Source organism: Erpetoichthys calabaricus, chromosome 13 (assembly GCF_900747795.2).
Source record: "Erpetoichthys calabaricus chromosome 13, fErpCal1.3, whole genome shotgun sequence".
Lineage (NCBI taxonomy): Eukaryota > Metazoa > Chordata > Cladistia > Polypteriformes > Polypteridae > Erpetoichthys > Erpetoichthys calabaricus.
The window spans coordinates 101,626,194-101,645,725 of record NC_041406.2 but is presented as its reverse complement, the minus strand read 5'-3'; the positions used below and the strand labels follow the sequence as shown (position 1 = coordinate 101,645,725).

The 19,532-nt window shown below is 38.3% G+C and overlaps 1 protein-coding gene across 9 annotated transcripts in view; it reads left to right on the top strand.

The window, feature by feature from the left end:
- The window catches only part of LOC114663544 (uncharacterized), a 314,220-nt gene that overhangs the window by 205,109 nt on the left and 89,579 nt on the right, over window positions 1-19,532 (top strand). For 3 of the 9 annotated variants that reach the window (XM_028817356.2, XM_028817355.2, XM_028817354.2), the window contains exons 7-9: window positions 7,373-7,483; window positions 9,205-9,265; window positions 11,125-11,211. The exons of the other annotated variants lie outside the window; for them this stretch is intronic. In XM_028817356.2, the coding sequence (XP_028673189.2) occupies window positions 7,373-7,483; window positions 9,205-9,265; window positions 11,125-11,211 (259 nt within the window). The remainder of the gene's footprint in view (window positions 1-7,372; window positions 7,484-9,204; window positions 9,266-11,124; window positions 11,212-19,532) is intronic. 9 annotated transcript variants of the gene reach the window in all.

Here is a 19,532-nt window from a genome sequence, read left to right as displayed (position 1 = left end):
TATATGAGCAATAGAGTGGGTAGGAACATCAACTTGTTGCATCAAATCGAAACAGTACAGTAAGGACAGGAATTCATTCCTCTGTTTACATGTAGGAGCATCAATATGGATGTTGAAATTGCCAAGAAGAATGACTCTCTGGTGGGTTAATAGTTCAGTCAGATCAGATAAGAAAGATGCATTGTATTTTTGGGTATGACCATAATAAGTAAGACAGGACCGGATTTCATTTATAAGTTTAAGAGCCAGACACTTGAAAGACAATGGATGGTCAAACTGGGATTCTGATGTTTAACTATGATCTAACAATTACTGCGACCCCTCCGCCTTGTCTTAAACCTTTGCGTTAAAAATATCTGGGTGATCTTTTATCTGTGGCACCTCTGCAAGAGAACCACCTCATTCAACCCTCGCAAACATATCCAGTTTTTAATACCTGGAAAAGATTTGGGTTTAAATTGCTCAGAGATCTTTATATAGACAATATCTTTGCATCCTTTGAACAATTACATTCCAAATTTAACCTCCCAGCTACACATTTCTTTCACTATCTTCAAATTAGAAACTTTGTTAAACAGAAACTGCCCGATTTTTCTCACCTCGTACCCTCCACCATGCTGGAAAAAATACTGCTCAATTTCGAGGAATTAGACACCATTTCCACATTATATAAAATCTTATTAGAGTCCCTTCCTTTCAAAGACTCAAGAGGACATGGGGAAAAAGATCTCTTAATCAATCCACATTACTAACCGAGAATGCTAAACCGGATGGACGCAGGGACATCCGGCCATGGGCCGTAGCCGCAAAAAGACGTACTGCGCAGGCGCCCCAAGAAATGAGGCGCCGCGACCACAGAAAAAAGGAGTGAGCACAGAAAAAAGGAGTCAAAGAAATGAGGCGCCGCGACCACAGAAAAAAGGAGTCAGCACAGAAAAAAGGAGTCAAACGCAGGCGACGCACACAGCGCCGCACGAAAGCCATTGCACACGAAACTAGCACACAAAAAAAAAGAAGCCGCTTGCGCCCCACAAATCCCACACCCATCTCCATGCACCCCCCCCCTACAAGCAGTGGACGGGACACACACAAAGAGGACGATTCAACAAGCCCCTGGCACACAAAAAAAAAGAACCCGCAACCCACCCACCCCCCACAAGCAACGGACGGGACACACACAAAGCGGAGGATTCAACAAGCCCCTGGCACACAAAAAGAAAGAAGACGCTCGCGCCCCACCAATCCCACCACCCCCTCCAAGCAACATCCCCCCCAGACGCCGGCAAAGCACACAGCGCCGCACGAATCCCATTGCACATGAAACGGGACGCACACAAAGAGGAGGATTCAACAAGCTCCGACCACACCAAAAAAAAGAAGCCGTTACCGCCACACCAAGCCCATTAGAGACGAAACGGGACAGACTACGGACATGGCACACGAAACGTTCACAACAACGACGATTCAGACCCACAAACACACTAACATCAATAAGAAGTGACACCCAAAACCCCATTTCTAAAGGAACCGTCCGCAGACACCTGCTAAACGATTGCGCCACTTAGCTGACAACGCGTTCAATAATGAGTCCACTATTGAGGAAAATTCATTGGGATTAATGAATGTCATTTGCAATCATTGTCATTCACTTAACTTCCCTGAAGAAACAACTGGCAATACAAGTAATGAATTTACACGATGTTGTCAAAAGGGTTAGATTAGACTGCCTCCTTTACATTCATATCCTGAATATCTACAGAAGTTTCTAACTAACGATGTACCTGAAAGTAAAAACTTTATGAACTGCATTAGATCCTACAATAGTTCATTTGCTTTTGCATCTACCGCAGTAAATATCAGGCCACCAAAAGGCAATGGCCCATACTGCTTTCGCATATGTGGACAAATATTGCATCGCATTGGAACAGTGCTCCCTGAAACAAATCAACAACGCAAATATGCACAAATCTACACACAAAGCCCCATTTCTAAATGAACCGTCCGTATTAAACATACGTCTTCTCAACACGTTCACACTATGCAGCATAGGTGGATCTCATTACAATAAGGCACTATTAACCGTTCAACCGCAGAAAAGGCTCCATATTAACAGTGAGTGCGATCCTCCTTATTACTTATCCATATTTATCACGCTCAAGAACAAACAAGTCATAAATTCACGATCACGGGTACAAAACGATACGGCTCGGATAACGGGACCAAACACAATTCACACTATGCAGCATAGGTGGATCTCATTACAATGAGGCACTATTAACCGTTCAACCACAGAAAAGGCTCCATATTAACAGTGAGTGCCCGTCCGTATTAAACATACGTCATCTCAACACCTTCACACTATGCAGCATAGGTGGATCTCCTTACACTGAAGCACTATTAACCGTTCAACTGCAGAAAAGGCTCCATATTAACAGTGAGTGCGATCCTCCTTATTACTTATCCATATTTCTCACGCTGAAGAACAAACAAGTCATAAATACACGATCACAGGTACAAAACGATACGGCTCGGATAACGGGACCAAACACACAAACCCGCATGAAAAAACAAAATACACGGCGGCGCTTACAACGCGCTTCTGAACCTCCGGAAGAAAAAATGTCTCGGCTCCAAAAACGCAAAGCTCAACTAACACATTATCAGAAACGAGCGCATATGGACAGACACACTGAATGTAAACGCATACAGCGCGCGTCTCAAAATGCTGCATCGAAACAGGCACGGATTCAAAACGAAACACCTCCCGCCTCAGACATACAGAAATGGCAGCGAAGGGACAAAATAAATAAACGCAGACGTCTACACCGCTTAACTTCCCTGAAGAAACAACTGGCAATACAAGTAATGAATTTACACGTTGTTATCAAAACGGTCAAATTAGACTGCCTCCTTTACATTCATATCCTGAATATCTACAGAAGCTTCTAACTAACGATGTACCTGAAAGTGAAATCTTTATGAACTGCATTAGATCCTACAAATCGATATCCACTATGAACATTAACAGTGGCACTGCACATGACATCCGTCTTGCAAAACTGTTAATTATTGATGAATGTACAATGGCATCCACTCACTTACTCAACACCATTCATAAACTTCTACAAACATTTATGAATAATAATCTTCCCTTTGGAGGAAAGGTACTTTTATTACGAGGAGATTTTAGACAGTGCTTAGCTATTGTTCCACATTCCATGCGCTCAGTTATTGTTCAGTGCACCTTAAAATACGCAGACAATTGGCATTGCTTTCAAAAGATACAGTTAGTACAAAACATGCGATGTCCACATCCAGATCATAACAATTGATTATTACAACTGGGAGATGGTACACTCACCAATACAGATAGACTTCTCCCAGATATTATTACAATTCCTCAAGCCTTTGTCTGCGGCGACTTAGTTACAGACAGATTTGGAAAAGCAATCTCATTAGACCAAATGCCCCTTTTAACACAACGCACTATATTATGTCCAAAAAATATTAATGTGGAAAACATAAATACCCAAGTCATTGCATTACTTCCTGGAGAGACACAACTCTTTCTAAGCTCTGACACAGTTGACTCTGATCACGACAATGACCATCTTCATTGACCTTACAAGTTCTGACCTGGAATTACCTTTTACACTTAAACGGTGTTTACAAAGAAATTTTCCAATAAACCTTTACACTGTGCCACACACTTTATTGTTGCTTTCTATTTGCATCATCTACACCTTCACACTATTCTATATCTCATTCATACATCACGCTCTTTCTCATTCCCAACACCAGGGGTTGGCGAGCGAAGCGAGCAGGGGGCGGAGCCCCCTAGTATGTCAGAAAAGGAGTGGAAGGTAGCATTGCAGAGAATTCACTCGAGCTCCATATGCACAAAGTATAGAATTGTTCAACTAAAAATTATATATCGAGATCATCTGTCTCGCTTAAAACTGTCCAAAATGTTTCCAGGGCAAGATCCAACCTGTGAACGCTGCAACCAAGCTCCTGCCACACTGGGTCACATGTTTTGGGCCTGCACCAAATTAACATCATTTTGGACCAAAATTTTTAAGTGCCTTTTAAACAGCCTTGGTGTCACAATCCCTCCTAACCCATTAACAGCTGTGTTCGGTGTTCATCCAGACGGACTTGAAGTGGAGAAGGACAAGCAAACAGTGATTGCATTCACTACACTTTTGGCACGCAGACTTATTTTGTTAAATTGGAAGAATCCTAACTCTCCTTATTTAAGTCAGTGGGAAACCGATGTTTTATATTATTTGAAATTGGAAAAAATCAAATTCTCAGTTAGAGGATCTGTACAGAATTTTTTCAAAACCTGGCAGGATCTAATCAATAATATTTTAGAATAAGAAGAAATAATTATTTCCGCATTTCTTTCCCTTCTCCATTTTTTATTTACCTATATATATTTTTTCCTTTCTTTTGTTTATTTTTGCCCTATTATAAAGCCCTAAGCAATTCTCCTTTGGCCATGCTCTCCTTCTCAAGGGTGGGGTTTGATTTGTCTTCAATTCTTTTTTGTATAAATTAATCTATTTGTATGGAATGATTACAATAAAATTAATAAATAAAAAAAATATCTGGGTGATGTCACCTCTATAAGAGACATGAATTTGTTTGGTTTTTGCCAGGTTTCTGTTAAGCATGTTGCATCAAGGTTGGAGTCTCATGAGTTCTGATAGCACCAATGCTTTGCCATCTATCTTGAATTAAACAGTGCAATATTAGCTGATGAGGGTTCTTTGTGTACAGATCCATAGCCAGAGATTATTTTAGCATATTGGAAATTTGTCACACTGACATTCTCATTTCCAAAACCATGAGTAGGACAGCATAGTCCTGAACAAATGCTGCCAGTGAACTTTTCATTCTCAGCCTGGCAGTGGTGGCGATCTGACCCATAATGAAAAAATTTTGGGTACCACACAATGTCAGTGTCTTTTAGGACATTCCAATCTGACCACTTGCACTGAACAAACTGTTTAATATGATGGAGTTTTTATAACGAGTATTTTAACATAGTGTAGAGCAATACTTAACTGATAGTAGCAGACAAGTGGCACAGCACAGAGGAGGAGGTGAGACCGGCAGATTGGGGTGGTGCAGATGAGCAATGATAGCAAAGGAGCAAAAACTCCAGAAGCAGCATGGTAGGACATGTTAAAAGTTGCAAATGAAAGATAACTACCAGAATTCAGAGGTTCCCACATACAGCCTTATCATTATGATAAGGTCTGATTTTTGTGGGTGTTATACAGATTCCTAAATGATGCATTCTGTGACAATGTACAATTTAAAACATCTAAATAAATAGCCCTATCAGATACATATTTAAAATTTTAAGTCTTATCTTTTTCTATTTAAAAGCCTAATTTGTAAAACTTTTCAATCTAATTAATGACTACTCCTCTCCAGAGAACAGCTGCGAAGTTGACTTGTATGTATGACATAGTTAAGCACAACCTGAGTTACAGTATAACAGTGCTGATTGTGCACAAAAGCTGATCAATAATTTTACATTTGTTATGTAAGCTTTAGAACACCTCAGTTTTTCCAGTTGCTCTTCAAATTTAATCAGTTGAAATGCAATGAATAACCTAAATGGTGAAAATGTAAGCAGTAAACTATCAGAGGTTTAAATTTAAGGTTTAAAAACTGAATTTCAGAATATTGTAAATGAGCCTTCTTCAGAGAACAACTAACAGGTTACAGCCTACAGACATTCTGCAGCAATTAAGGTAAATTAAGCCTTGCAAGTTGAAGTAAATGATTTGCACAGGTGTCCCAACATCTGTTGAATGCTTATAAACCCTCTGTCTGTCTTAACGCAGACCTGGAACAGGCTGTGTTACTACACCCTGTATACTACTTGGACAACTGGCATAGAACAGATAAACAATGACACAAAAAAAATAAGTTGGGGAATCATGAAGTATACAAAATTGTATTCAAGTTTTTGATTCATCAAAGTAACCACCTTTTGCTGATGTGACAGCCAAACTATGGTAACTCTAATTCAGAGTGCCAGACACTGTGCAAGTCACCAACTCTGCCTCTAGCAAAAGAACCCCAGACAATAATACTTCCTCCATGTTTGACAGCTGGTGTCACATACTGATAACTATTCTTTCACCAACTCAATGGCTTACAAACACCCTGCGTGGTGAACTAAAGATTTCAAATTTTGATTCATCAGTCCATAAGTCTTTCTTCTAGTCTGCAGTAGTCCACAGCTGGTATTTCAAGGCCCTATTTTGTCCTTTTAAGGAATGGCTTTCATACTGCGACTCCCCCTGTCAAACATGGAGCATAAAGTCTCTTGTTCACAGCTGAAACTGAGACTTGCTTTTTTCGATCACTGTTAAGCTGTGCTTGAAGTTGTTGTGCTATAAGGCACCTATCTTGCAAGCTGGTGACCCTCAAACATTTCTTCTGATTTGGGTTGTGACTTTGTGTCTGCCAGATCTCTTTCTATCAGGGTTTCTTCCTGTTTCCAACTGCATTTGAATTGTGTAGAACACCATACTTACTGACACTTTGATTATTTTTTTTTCTGCTTTTGCAATTTTTCTTAATGAAAGGCCTACACTTCTAAGGGTAATAATGCTCCGTCTCATTTCATTTGTTAATTGCTGTTTTCTTGCCATTATCACTGGAATTTACAACTTTCTAGGGTATAGAGGGAGTAGTAACACAATCTGTTCCAACTCTTCTTTAAGGCAGACAGAGGGTTTTAAGTAATCAGAGAAGATGGGACACCTGTGTAAATCATTTGCTTCAATTTGTAAGGTTTAATTCCCTGTGCCAGAAAAAGTAACTTCTTATTTGCTATCCTCACAGGTGGCGCAGTGGTAGTGCTGCTGCTTTGCAGTAAGGAGATTGTGGGTTCACTTCCCGGGTCTTCCTGTGTGGAGAGCGCTTTGAGTAGTGAGAAAAGTGCTATATAAATGTAAAGAATTATTATTATTATTATTAATTTAATTGCTCTAGAGCATCTGTAGGTTGTAACCTATTAGGTGTTTCCTGAAGAAGGTCCATTTGTAATATTTTGAAATTTCTGTGTGTTTTTTTTTCTTCAGTTTTTGTTAACCTAAGCTTTAAATCTCGGGCAGTTTACTGCTTAACTTTTCACCATTTTAGGTCATTCATTGCATTTCAACTGATTATATGTAAAGACAAAATGGAAAAACGAAGGGGTTCTTAAACTTTTGACTGGTACTGTATGTGCACTTGTGTTTAAATTTTTTGCCTGCTAAATGTTTGTTGTATGTCTAGTACCAATTTAAAAGTTCTCCAGTTTTTCTGTGAATATGTGGCTGTAGAGTCTATTTTCTTTCAGAAAAATCGATATCCATTTGAAGCAAATGAAGTGACGCCTTTGAAAATGAATAGGTATCTTAAACGGAAGGCAAAGGAGGTTGAGCATATTGAAGGACCTGGTGAAATGCAGGTGATTTTTTTTTTTTTTAAATTATTAATCTTTCTGTCAAATTTGAAAACAAATGTGTGCATGAATTGGTCTTGAAAAAGATTATCATTCTTTTAAAAAGTTGACAATATGATAATGAAAACTATTCAATATTTTAAATTCCTCTATAAAACAATGATCCTGTGTTGGGTTTTTTATTTATTTATTTATGTATTTATTTTTTTAAGTCTAGAGGGTTAGGTTGCATAGAACTGATTTTTGGCTCACTTCTGCTTGCACTATAAAGCTTTCATCCAACCAGCAGCATTAAAATTGCATCTTACAAGCAGGTAGTGCAAGAGAGAGCCTTACTATTTAATGGATGAGTCAAAGTCCAACTTTTAAATGTGTCAAAATCCTTGTACTTCAATTTGTACTTTTTTTTTTTTTATAACATATGTCCATACTTCATTGCTTCCTATGTGAAATCAAAGATATCAGTTTTACATTAATCCACTGTTTCGTAACTCATGTAAAACAACCTTATATTTTGCTGTATTCAAAGCATCGTACATGAGTGATCACACTTTGTTATTGCTTAGCTTATTTAAAAATGGAGAATTAGGTAGTCTGAGAGTTACACTGAAAATCCATTTAATATCCTAACATTCCCCAGCATTGCCATTAAATATATAACTTGTAATTCACTACATTCATCACATCTTAGAGATTATCTAATGAACATTCTATTATCATTAAAAGCCAAAAGAATGACACAAATTTAGTGTTTACATGTTTGTATTCAGCAATGAAATATGCAGTTTTGCCTGTCCTGTTGACTGACATAATTGAGGTGCTTTTTGATTCAAAGCATTAAATAAATTGCTGGTGTAGAAAAGTCAAATAGCCACTTGGTTTAAAATTTACCTTGATTTTTATTTACAATTGCTAGTGTGCAGTTTCTTCCCACATGAAGTAACTATGAGTGTGTACAAGGTCTCCCCCATGATGTTGAACTATATAAACATATAAACCGGTTACAAAATGGATGGACAACGATCGATAGACTTGTACAATACAATAGGAGAGTGAATTAATGCAACACCTCATTTCTCTTATTGGGACTGTGTATGACACTGTATTTAAAAAGTGATTAATCTCTTACATATTCATGACAGTAAAAGTCAAATTAGTGCAACTTGCATCTGATCAGTCACATCTTTTCATGATAAAGGCTCACACGTATTTTTGAACTAACTCCATAATTGGATAAAAATGACAATAACAAAATCCTGTGTGCATGCGTGTTTTGGTGTACTTATTTTCACTCTGTACTACCGATACAGTAAAAAGCTAGTATTGTTAACATTTTCAGAATTTTGAAGGTATTGGTTTTTCCTCAAATGACTTTATTAGTTCATTGCAAAAATTGCCATCTTCACATGTACACCTATTATGTCACAGCATAATTAAAGCATAGTAATAAACATTTTGCCAATTGGCACTTAAAGAAATCCTGGAGCATATCTATTAAACAATCCTGTGATCTCATTCTAAGAGAGAATCAGATTGTAATTAAATAAGTTGTACATAAATGAATTTGATTTGCTTCCAGCTAACAAAGAAAAAAAACATAATTTTGTTTTTCTGTGGTAGTTTACATTAAAATTATTTAGTTAAATGTCTGTTTTACATTATTAAAACTTTTTAAGCAACTTTTCCAGATACACTGTTTTTTTGTTTTGTTTTTTGTTTTTTTGCAGGATATAACTGTTACAGAATCTGAATGTTGGAAATTAGGTAGAAAGAATGCTGCTGTTCGGGGTAAGTGTTAACAGGTTTCATATTTTCTAATTTGGTCAACAGCAGAAAATTAATTACCGTAATTTCTTTTGTATTTTAAGTTCATTTTTGGAATATTAAAATAGGGTTGAGGAATAGAATAAAAGCAGTATATATATTTCAACCACAAATATAAAGGAAAAACCCTTTATTTTTAATATTTTGTGTTTCTGATAAACTCTGTTAAACAAAGACTTCAATTTTTCAACAATGAGTCATTGTGTTCTTGTAATTGCATAATGCTAATTTTATATAAATGGAAAAAGCACAGAAAATTTTGAAACATCAGATATGTAACCCAATAATTTTCTTTGTATCAATTTAATGGGAGATCATGAAACAGTAGTAAAGTGCCTTCTTGCTTTTGACAAGGCTAAAGTCCCATTGACAGCATCCAGGCAAGAGAAAATGAGAACGAGACACTGGCTGCAGGAGAGGTACTAATGAGGAAATACAGGAGTCACTAGGGACTGTTAACCCCAGTATGTGTGTTGCTAGGACAAGCAGCTTTCAGGAGCACTAGTATATAAGAGAGAGGGGGACACAGAAGTATCCTACAGGGAGATCATGTAATGGCTCCCAAAGTTGCTAAGGGTTTAAGCAGCCAAGTGTCTTTTCTTCTGCTATCTTTAAAGTAAGGGCAAGGAAATAACCCCTGAAGTAATAACTCATCTTGGTCAGTGGAGAGCATAAATGGGAACATCACAGCCTGCAAGCAGCACGTGTGCTGTCATGGACAACTAGCCCTTTAAGCCTAAGACTGAGGGGTGCAGGTACACCAGGAGCTGTTAGACAGAGTTCTAGGCTTGTGTTCCTGGAGCAAATGGAAGGTTGTTCCAAACCTGAAAGTGGTCCAGGTATTGGTTTAAAACTGCTTTCTTGGCAGAGGCTTTTTAAGTCATAAGAAAAGAGACACGTGCTCAGCAAGGAAGAGGTTGAGAAGTCACAGTTTGGAAAGAGTAGTGGAGGGAAGGGTATTGCTGTGGTGGCATAGTGTGACTGCCTCCTTACAGTACAAATAAATGGGTTCAAAATAGCAAATAGTACATCCCTTTCCAGACTTGCTTATACTCTTACTGAATTTTTGTGTTCTCACCTGTTTTCATCCCTCATTATCTTTGCATATTAAAGGTGACAGAAAAGTTGTCTGTTTATTCCCTTCATCAACCTTAATGGTATCCTTCATATTAGGCTTTAGGCTGCACCTGGTCTGACAGACTAAGAATGTATCTGGCTTATTATATCCTGCACTCTTTGCCAATGTCTTGATGTCCTGCGTACTGGTGTTAGCCAAAACACCCCCACAGTTTGGAATCCCTTCAGTTTTCCTGAGTGGTTGTCATCCACCTTGTGCAGTCACAGAGATGAAACCCACACCAAATAAAGCTTCTGACTGTTCCACCTCCAGGGATTTCACCATCCATCTCTCAATAATGTCCCCAACTGAGGTCAACGTTTCCTCAATCTTGAGAAGAACAGCTAAAATTACATCCCACCTGCCCTTCTTGAGTCATCGTGTGTGTGTGTGTGTGTGTGTGTGTGTGTGTGTGTGTGTGTGTGTGTGTGTGTGTGTGTATGTGTAAAAAATATGAAAATGTAACAAAATATTTAACAAATCAAAGCTAAAAACACTGAGCGAGACAATCCTGTTGCTGGTTGCTATGAGCGCAGCACCCTTTCTTTTGTCAGTTAAATAAAGGTACACGTGAACTAACATATCAAAGGTTTTTATTGAATTCTGGAAAATATGTCAACTTTTCTGGAAATGGGGTTTGCATTTCAAGATATGTATAATTGAAAAAAATTTCAAATATTTCATCCAGACTATTTTTCTCTTGTAGCAAAACAATTAGTTATAAATGCAAAAACTGAAGGCTGCCTTAAAGTGAGTGACAGCTCTGCACCATCTGATCTCACAAGTTGTACAGGTTTGTTGCTTTATGTTTTCACCATTTGTCACCATATATGCCAGACTGGACAAAAGACACATATAATAAAATAAGTGTTAGCTGTTGTTCAGTTCATGAAAGATTACTTTAGAAATATGAATGGGTGACTAGCAGGCCCAGAAGTGAGAAAATCAGGTTAGGATTTTATGCCAGTGTAAGCATTAACATATTGTCCATAACACTTTAGAATAAAATGTTTTGTGGTTGTGAAGTAAATGAATGCTTTGGTTAAAAAAAATACATTAATTTGAATTTGGAAGTCTGGAAAGAGTGAATGCTGAATAGAATTAATGCAGTTATCCTCTTAAAACATTTATTTCTAGAAGTGTTTCTGCAAAATGGATTTTTTTTTGTTTAATTACACTGTATATAGTATAGTATTACAACTTAACATATTGTTCTGCAAAGGTTAAACAGAAGTTAAAGTATTGTAGACGTAAGAAAACTTCCAATTGTTGTGTTTTAGATATGCAATAATTAAAGTGCTGTAAGAGTAAACTTCAGCGCCTTTGATTATTTGCTTCCGTATTTTCAATGTTAGGTTAATACTTTCTGCATTGCATGTTACTGGTAACTAGTTAGGAGTATAACGTGTAGTGAACAAATGTTAGAAAACCAATTTGAGAAAATTTACTTCATATGCACTACATATATGCCTGCAATTGAGGTAAATGCTTTAAAAACTTTGTAAAGCTAAATGTCATAATAATTTTGATTTTTAATTTTTCTCTTTCTCGTTACTGTGTCTTTTTCATATTATGAAACATACAGTATAAACAGTTGCATAGCTGCGTCATTTCTTTTATAATTTTCTTTGTTCAGTCACTAAAGAAATATGTTCAGTGTAAATACTTATTAGTAGAGAACAGTGACTGTAAAAAGTATTTACACCCTTGGAAGTTTTTGCTGTTTATTGTAATATATCATTGAATCACAGAGAATTTAATCAGGCTTTTTGATACTGATCAACAGAAAAACACTTTTTTTTATAAATTAATTGTAAATATGTGATCATTTATGTTTTGCTTTATAAGTTATTTCTCCCTTTAATGTGATGAACCTAAGTCTTCACTGGTGCTACCATTTTGTTTTAGAAATCAGTTAATTAGTTAAGAATTTCAATTGATTTTAGTATAAATACACCTTCATCTAGAAGGTTGAACTTGTAATGAGTCAGTGTTGTGGCCATAACCCACACAGTGAAGACAAAAGAACACTCCAAGCATCTCTGTGAAAGAGTGATTGAAAAGCACAAGTCAGATGATGGATATAAAAAAAATCACTAGAAATCTCTTGGTGTATGGTTATTTCAGTCATCAAGAAATGGAAGAAGTATGGGACAGTACTTAGTGATCCACTTAGTATAGCACATCAGAGAGCTGATGTGAATGCTCAGACCAAACAGGCTTAAACTTTCTGTAGTTTGAATTTTTACATGTAATTTAGTAGCATACATTTTTTTTTTGTTTATCAAAACTTCACAATCAATTTTTGAAAAGGTCTGTTCCAACTCTTGTGTAGTTATTTTATTTTCTACATGCTTTCAACAGAATGCTGATGTGTGCAATTTACAAATGTTAAACAACTGAGCAATTACATATAACGCAGAGATATCAAAATAAATTTGTAATGTGATTTTCGGCTGCTCCCGTTAGGGGTTGCCACAGCGGATCATCTTCTTCCATATCTTTCTGTCCTCTGCATCTTTTTCTGTTACACCCATCACCTGCATGTCCTCTCTCACTACATCCATAAACCTTCGCTTAGGCCTCCCTCTTTTCCTCTTCACGGACAGCTCTATCCTTGGCATCCTTCTCCCAATATACCCAGCATCTCTCCTCTGCACATGTCCAAACCAACGCAATCTCGCCTCTCTGACTTTGTCTCCCAACCGTCCAACTTGAGCTGACCCTCTAATGTAGTGGTTCTCAAACTGTGGTCCGGTCCGCGAGACGACCGTAGGGGGTCCGCAGAAAGGGTGAAAATTGCTTACAATTAATAACTTCTTCGCTAAATGCCATTTTATCCAATCGGATAATGCGAATAATAATCAACTCACCCCTCACTACTGTTTATATTCTATCTATACTAATAAAAGGCAAAGCCCTCACTGACTCACTCACTCACTCATCACTAATTCTCCAACTTCCCATGTAGGTGGAAGACTGAAATTTGGCAGGCTCATTCCTTACAGCTTACTTACAAAAGTTAGGCAGGTTTCATTTCGAAATTGTACACGTAATGGTCATAACTGGAACCTCTTTTTTGTCCATATACTGTAATGGAGTGCAGCGCGATGGCCGTGGGAGGCGGAGTCGCGTATCGCGTCATCACGCCTCCTACGTAATCATGTGAACTGAAAACAAGGAACAGCCACAAAGAGCGCTGAAGAAAACATTCATTACACAATTGAGAAGGCAGTGAAACAATAAGAAGCGAGCGAGTGACGCATATGTAAACCGTAAGTTTAAATTAAGTTTATAGAAACGCTCCCCCTGCCGTTTGCAATACCATATTCGTGAGATACAAGTTTAATGAGAAGACACAAGGTATAAACGAGACTTTGGATCACTTTGAAACAGAGTTAAAATTGCTGTAGCGAGAAACTTTTAAGTGCCGGGTCTTAGCTAACATTAAATTAAGCCGTGGACATTGCAACATCACACGAGAGCGGCTCACGTGAACTGACTGAACACAGCACAAGTGATCACTTCGATGAATCAAACCTGTTCAAAAAACACATTACACAATTGATAAGGTACGAAAAGAATATGAAGCGACTGACGCATACAGGCATAAATTAAGTTCATAGACCTACAAAAGATTACCATTTTTCTCCTGTACAACTATACGTTGCATTCTCAACAGTAAGCTTCCACGGCTTGGTCATATTCCAACCGGAGTGCTCAACTGACAACGTGGTATACAAAGACAACTATAACCATCGTAATAAACGAACAATGAAAGAACGGAGAACCCGTGCATTAAATAAAAAGGCTGCTTCCTTGGCAAAGCAAGAAAAAAGGATGGCCTTATATGGCGTTCGTTTATAAAAACAATCGTAATAGAAGAACAATAAACCACTACAGAACAGCGAAGCAAGCAGAAAGGATGGACTTATATGGCGTTCGTTTATAAAACGGCGGAGAAGCTGTGTAAAGACAGCTTCAGAAAAAAACAGATCCTTAACAAATTGTTATTGGTATATTTTCCGTCAGTTTAAAAAGGTTTTCTTTTCTTCTTAATAAAAATTTAAAAGCAGTACTTCGCCGCTGCAAAGCGCGGGGATTTTGAAATATATATATCTATATATATGGAGATATGTATATATATATATATCTATACTAATAAAAGGCAAAGCCCTCACTGACTGACTCACTCATCACTAATTCTCCAACTTCCCGTGTAGGTAGAAGGCTGAAATTTGGCAGGCTCATTCCATACAGCTTACTTACAAAAGTTAGGCAGGTTTCATTTTGAAATTCTACGCGTAATGGTCATAACTGGAACCTGTTTTTTGTCCATATACTCTAATGGAGGAGGCGGAGTCACGTATCGCGTCATCACACCTCCTACGTAATCACGTGAACTAAAAACAAGGAAGAGATTTACAGCACGAGTTAAACGCGGGAACGAAGGTAAATGACGTTAATTTTTGAGTGTCTTTTAATACTGTGTAAGCATACATATTAACATATGTGCAATTAAACGTGTGCATTTACGGGGTGATTTCTCAGGCTTAAAAGCTCGCCTTGTATTAAAAACGTAAATGCTAACTGTTTTCATTCTGAAGGGCACAAACCACGTTAGATTTCAGCCGTTAAACGCGCAAAAATGTCGGTACACCAGATAAATAAGCGCAACATATTATCAGTTGTATTGTATGCTTACAATACATATAGAAATGTGTTAATCGTTAACTAATAGTATGGGATGGTGTTTTTCGACTCGTGCCTTGATTTAAGCGATTGCATGTCTTGGTGGGTTTGCGTAGCTTATTGTCAATATCTTTACACCTGTTTTTAAAACTTATTGACTGAAACGGGCTTTCACGAAAAAAGTTAGGGCTTTGCTACAGGATACACCCTCCACAAGTTAAGGAAGTAAAAATAAAAGGTATATATTTCTGTTTTATTTAAACCTTTTAAGTTCGTGTAAGCATACATATTAACACATGTGCAATTAAACGTGTGCATTTACGGGGTGATTTCTCAGGCTTAAAAGCTCGCCTTTTATTAAAAAGATAAATGCAAACTGTTTTCATTTTGAACGGCACAAACCACGTTGGATTTCAGCCGTTAAACAAGCAAAAATGTCGATACACCAGATAAATAAGCGCAACATATTATCAGTTGTATTGTATGCTAACAATACATATAGAAATGTGTTAATCGTTAACTAATATTATGGGATGGTGTTTTTCGACTCGTGCCTTGATTTAAACGATTGCATGTCTTGGTGAGTTTGCGTAGCTTATTGTCAATATCTTTACAGCTCTTTTTAAGACTTAATTTATAAAGGTTTTCTTTTCTTCTTAATAAAAATTTAAAAGCAGTACTTTGCCGGTGCGAAGCGCTCACTTCACTCCCTTACGGGAATCGAACCTCGGATGGAGAGGATGGATGGATGTATATGTGTGTGTTTATGTATGTGTGTATATGTATGTGTATATATATGTTGATATGTGTATATATATATGTATATATATGTGGATGGATAGATAGATAGATAGATAGATAGATAGATAGATAGATAGATAGATAGATGTGTATATGTATATACTGTATATATATATATATATATATATAATATGTATATATATATGTATATATATATGTATATGTAGATATATATGTATATGTATATGTAGATATATATGTATATATATATGTATATGTAGATATATGTTTACATAACCTCTTTAACACACTACTTCTCCGCTGCGAAGCGCGGGTATTTTGCTATATATATATGTCAATGTATGTATGTATATATGTATGTCTATGTTTATATATTGTAAAGGACAGCCGGGTCCCATGCCCGGCAGGGACGCCTCTCCTACATCTGTTCCGGGGGAGCAGCCATGGACTGTTCAGTACCTCCCCCGGGATGCTTGGTGGCAGCCTCCCTGGCAGCCAATGATTCCCCAGCCCAGCGCATGGCTCCATGGGAGATGCAGTCCTCCACAGCCTGGTTGGGGGCTCGGATGGCCGCCAGGGGGAGCTGCGTGGAGTCAGCAGCCTGGCTGGTCATACCTTCAGCCCCACCCGGAAGGGCAATTAGGACCAGGTGTCCAAGCACATGGACCGCTTCCGGGTGGGATATAAAAAGGGCCAGCCACCACCACTCAGAGAGCCAGAGTTGGGAGGAAGGAGGACGAAGCCTGAGGAGGAGTGGTGGTGCTGAGGTGGATAGAGTATTTGTGAGTGTTCTGTATTTAAGTGCTTGTGGGACTGTGTTGGGCCTGTGGGACACGGGGAAGGCATGCCCCACGGCTGGAGATAAAATAAAAAAGCATTTGTTTAAGTACGTGCCTCTGCCTGAGTCTGTATTTGTATATATATGTATATGTGGATGTGTATATGTATGTGTATGTGTATATGTGTAATATATATGTATATGTATATATATATATATATATATATATATATATATATATATATATGTATATGTAGATATGTACTGTATATATATGTATATGTATATATATGTTTACATAACCTCTTTAACACACTACTTCTCCTCTGCGAAGCGCGGGTATCTTGCTAGCATATATATATATATATATATTTTGGTTGAAATAGTTTACTGTCAAATAAATGCAAAGAGTACGCGACACGTGTTTCGCCCTCATTCTGGGCTCATCAGGCGTACACACTCCACTGCACTCCCTCTCGTGAATCGAACCTCAGACGTCAGCGCCAGAGGCGCAATCTGATTGTATTTCAACCATTCTATGATCTGCTCCTCACAAACTGAGGGCACCGTGGCGGATGTTAGCAGATTGCTGGCCAACCACAAGCGTTACCTGGTAGGTAACCACCCATACAATCAGATTGTGACACAGACTACGAATGCCGTGAATGTAATTACCCCGATCTACATGCTGTCAAATAAACGAACCACACGCCGTGGTTCAACGTTAGGGGCATCGCCTCTGGCGCTGACGTCCGAGGTTCGATTCCCGAGAGGGAGTGCAGTGGAGTGTGTACGCCTGATGAGCCCAGAATGAGGGCGAAACACGTGTCGCGTACTCTATGCATTTATTTGACAGTAAACTATTTCAACCATTCTATGATCTGCTCCTCACAAACTGAGGGCACCGTGGCGGATGTTAGCAGATTGCTGGCCAACCACAAGCGTTACCTGGTAGGTAACCACCCATACAATCAGATTGTGACACAGACTACGAATGCCGTGAATATATATATATATATACTAGCAAAACACCCGCGCTTCGCAGCGGAGAAGTAGTGTGTTAAAGAGGTTATGTAAACATATATATACATATATATACAGTACATATCTACATATACACATATCTACATACATATACACATCCACATATACATATATATACAAATACAAATTTACACATCTACATATATATATATACATATGTACATATATACAGTAATCCCTCCTCCATCGCGGGGGTTGCGTTCCAGAGCCACCCGCGAAATATGAAAATCCGCAAAGTAGAAACCATATCTTTATATGGTTATTTTTATATTGTCATGCTCGGGTCACAGATTTGCGCAGAATTACAGGAGGTTGTAGAGAGACAGGAACGTTATTCAAACACTGCAAACAAACATTTGCCTCTTTTTCAAAAGTTTAAACTGTGCTCCATGACAAGACAGAGATGACAGTTCTGTCTCACAATTAAAAGAATGCAAATATATCTTCCTCTTCAAAGGAGTGCGCGTCAGGAGCAGAGTCTGTCGGAAAGACAGAGGAAAGCAAACAAATCAATAGGGCTGTTTGGCTTTTAAGTATGCGAAGCACTGCCGGTACAAAGCTGTTGAAGGCGGCAGCTCACACCCCCTCCGTCAGGAGCAGAGAGAGAGAGAGCCAGAGAAAAACAAACAGTCAAAAATCAATACGTGCCCTTCGAGCTTTTAAGTATGCGAAGCACCGTGCAGCATGTCGCTTCAGGAAGCAACTGCACAAAAGATAGCAACGTGAAGATAATCTTTCAGCATTTTTAGACGAGCGTCCGTATCGTCTAGGTGTGCGAACAGCCCCCCTGCTCACACCCCCTACGTCAGGATCAGAGAAAGTCAGCGCAAGAGATAGAGAAAAGTACGTTGGGTAGCTTCTCAGCCATCTGCCAATAGCGTCCCTTGTATGAAATCAACTGGGCAAACCAACTGAGGAAGCATGTACCAGAAATTAAAAGACCCATTGTCCGCAGAAATCCGTGAACCAGCAAAAAATCCGCGATATATATTTAAATATGCTTACATATAAAATCCGCGATAGAGTGAAGCCGCGAAAGGCGAAGCGCGATATAGCGAGGGATCACTGTATACACATATATATACATATGCACATATATATATATATATATATATATATATATATAAACATAGACATACATATATGCATACATACATTGACATATATATATACAGTAATCCCTCCTCCATCGCCGGGGTTGCGTTCCAGAGCCACCCGCGAAATAAGAAAATCCGCGAAGTAGAAAGCATATGTTTATATGGTTATTTTTATATTGTCATGCTTGGGTCACAGATTTGCGCAGAAACACAGGAGGTTGTAGAGAGACAGGAACGTTATTCAAACACTGCAAACAAACATTTGTCTCTTTTTCAAAAGTTTAAACTGTGCTCCATGACAAGACAGAGATGACAGTTCAGTCTCACAATTAAAAGAATGCAAACATATCTTCCTCTTCAAAGGAGCAAACAAATCAATAGGGCTGTTTGGCTTTTAAGTATGCAAAGCACCGCGGCACAAAGCTGTAGAAGGCGGCAGCTCACACCCCCTCTGTCAGGAGCAGAGAGAGAGAGATACAGATAAAAAAAATCAATACGTGCCCTTCGTACTTTTAAGTATGCGAAGCACCGTGCAGCATGTCACTTCACGAAGCAGCTGCACAGAAGGTAGCCAACGTGAAGATAATCTTTCAGCATTTTTAGACAAGCGTCCGTATCGTCTAGGTTTGCGAACAGCCCCTCTGCTCAATTCCCCTACGTCAGGATCAGAAAAAGTCAGCGCAAGAGAGAGAGAAAAGTAAGCTGGGTAGCTTCTCAGCCATCTGCCAATAGCGTCCCTTG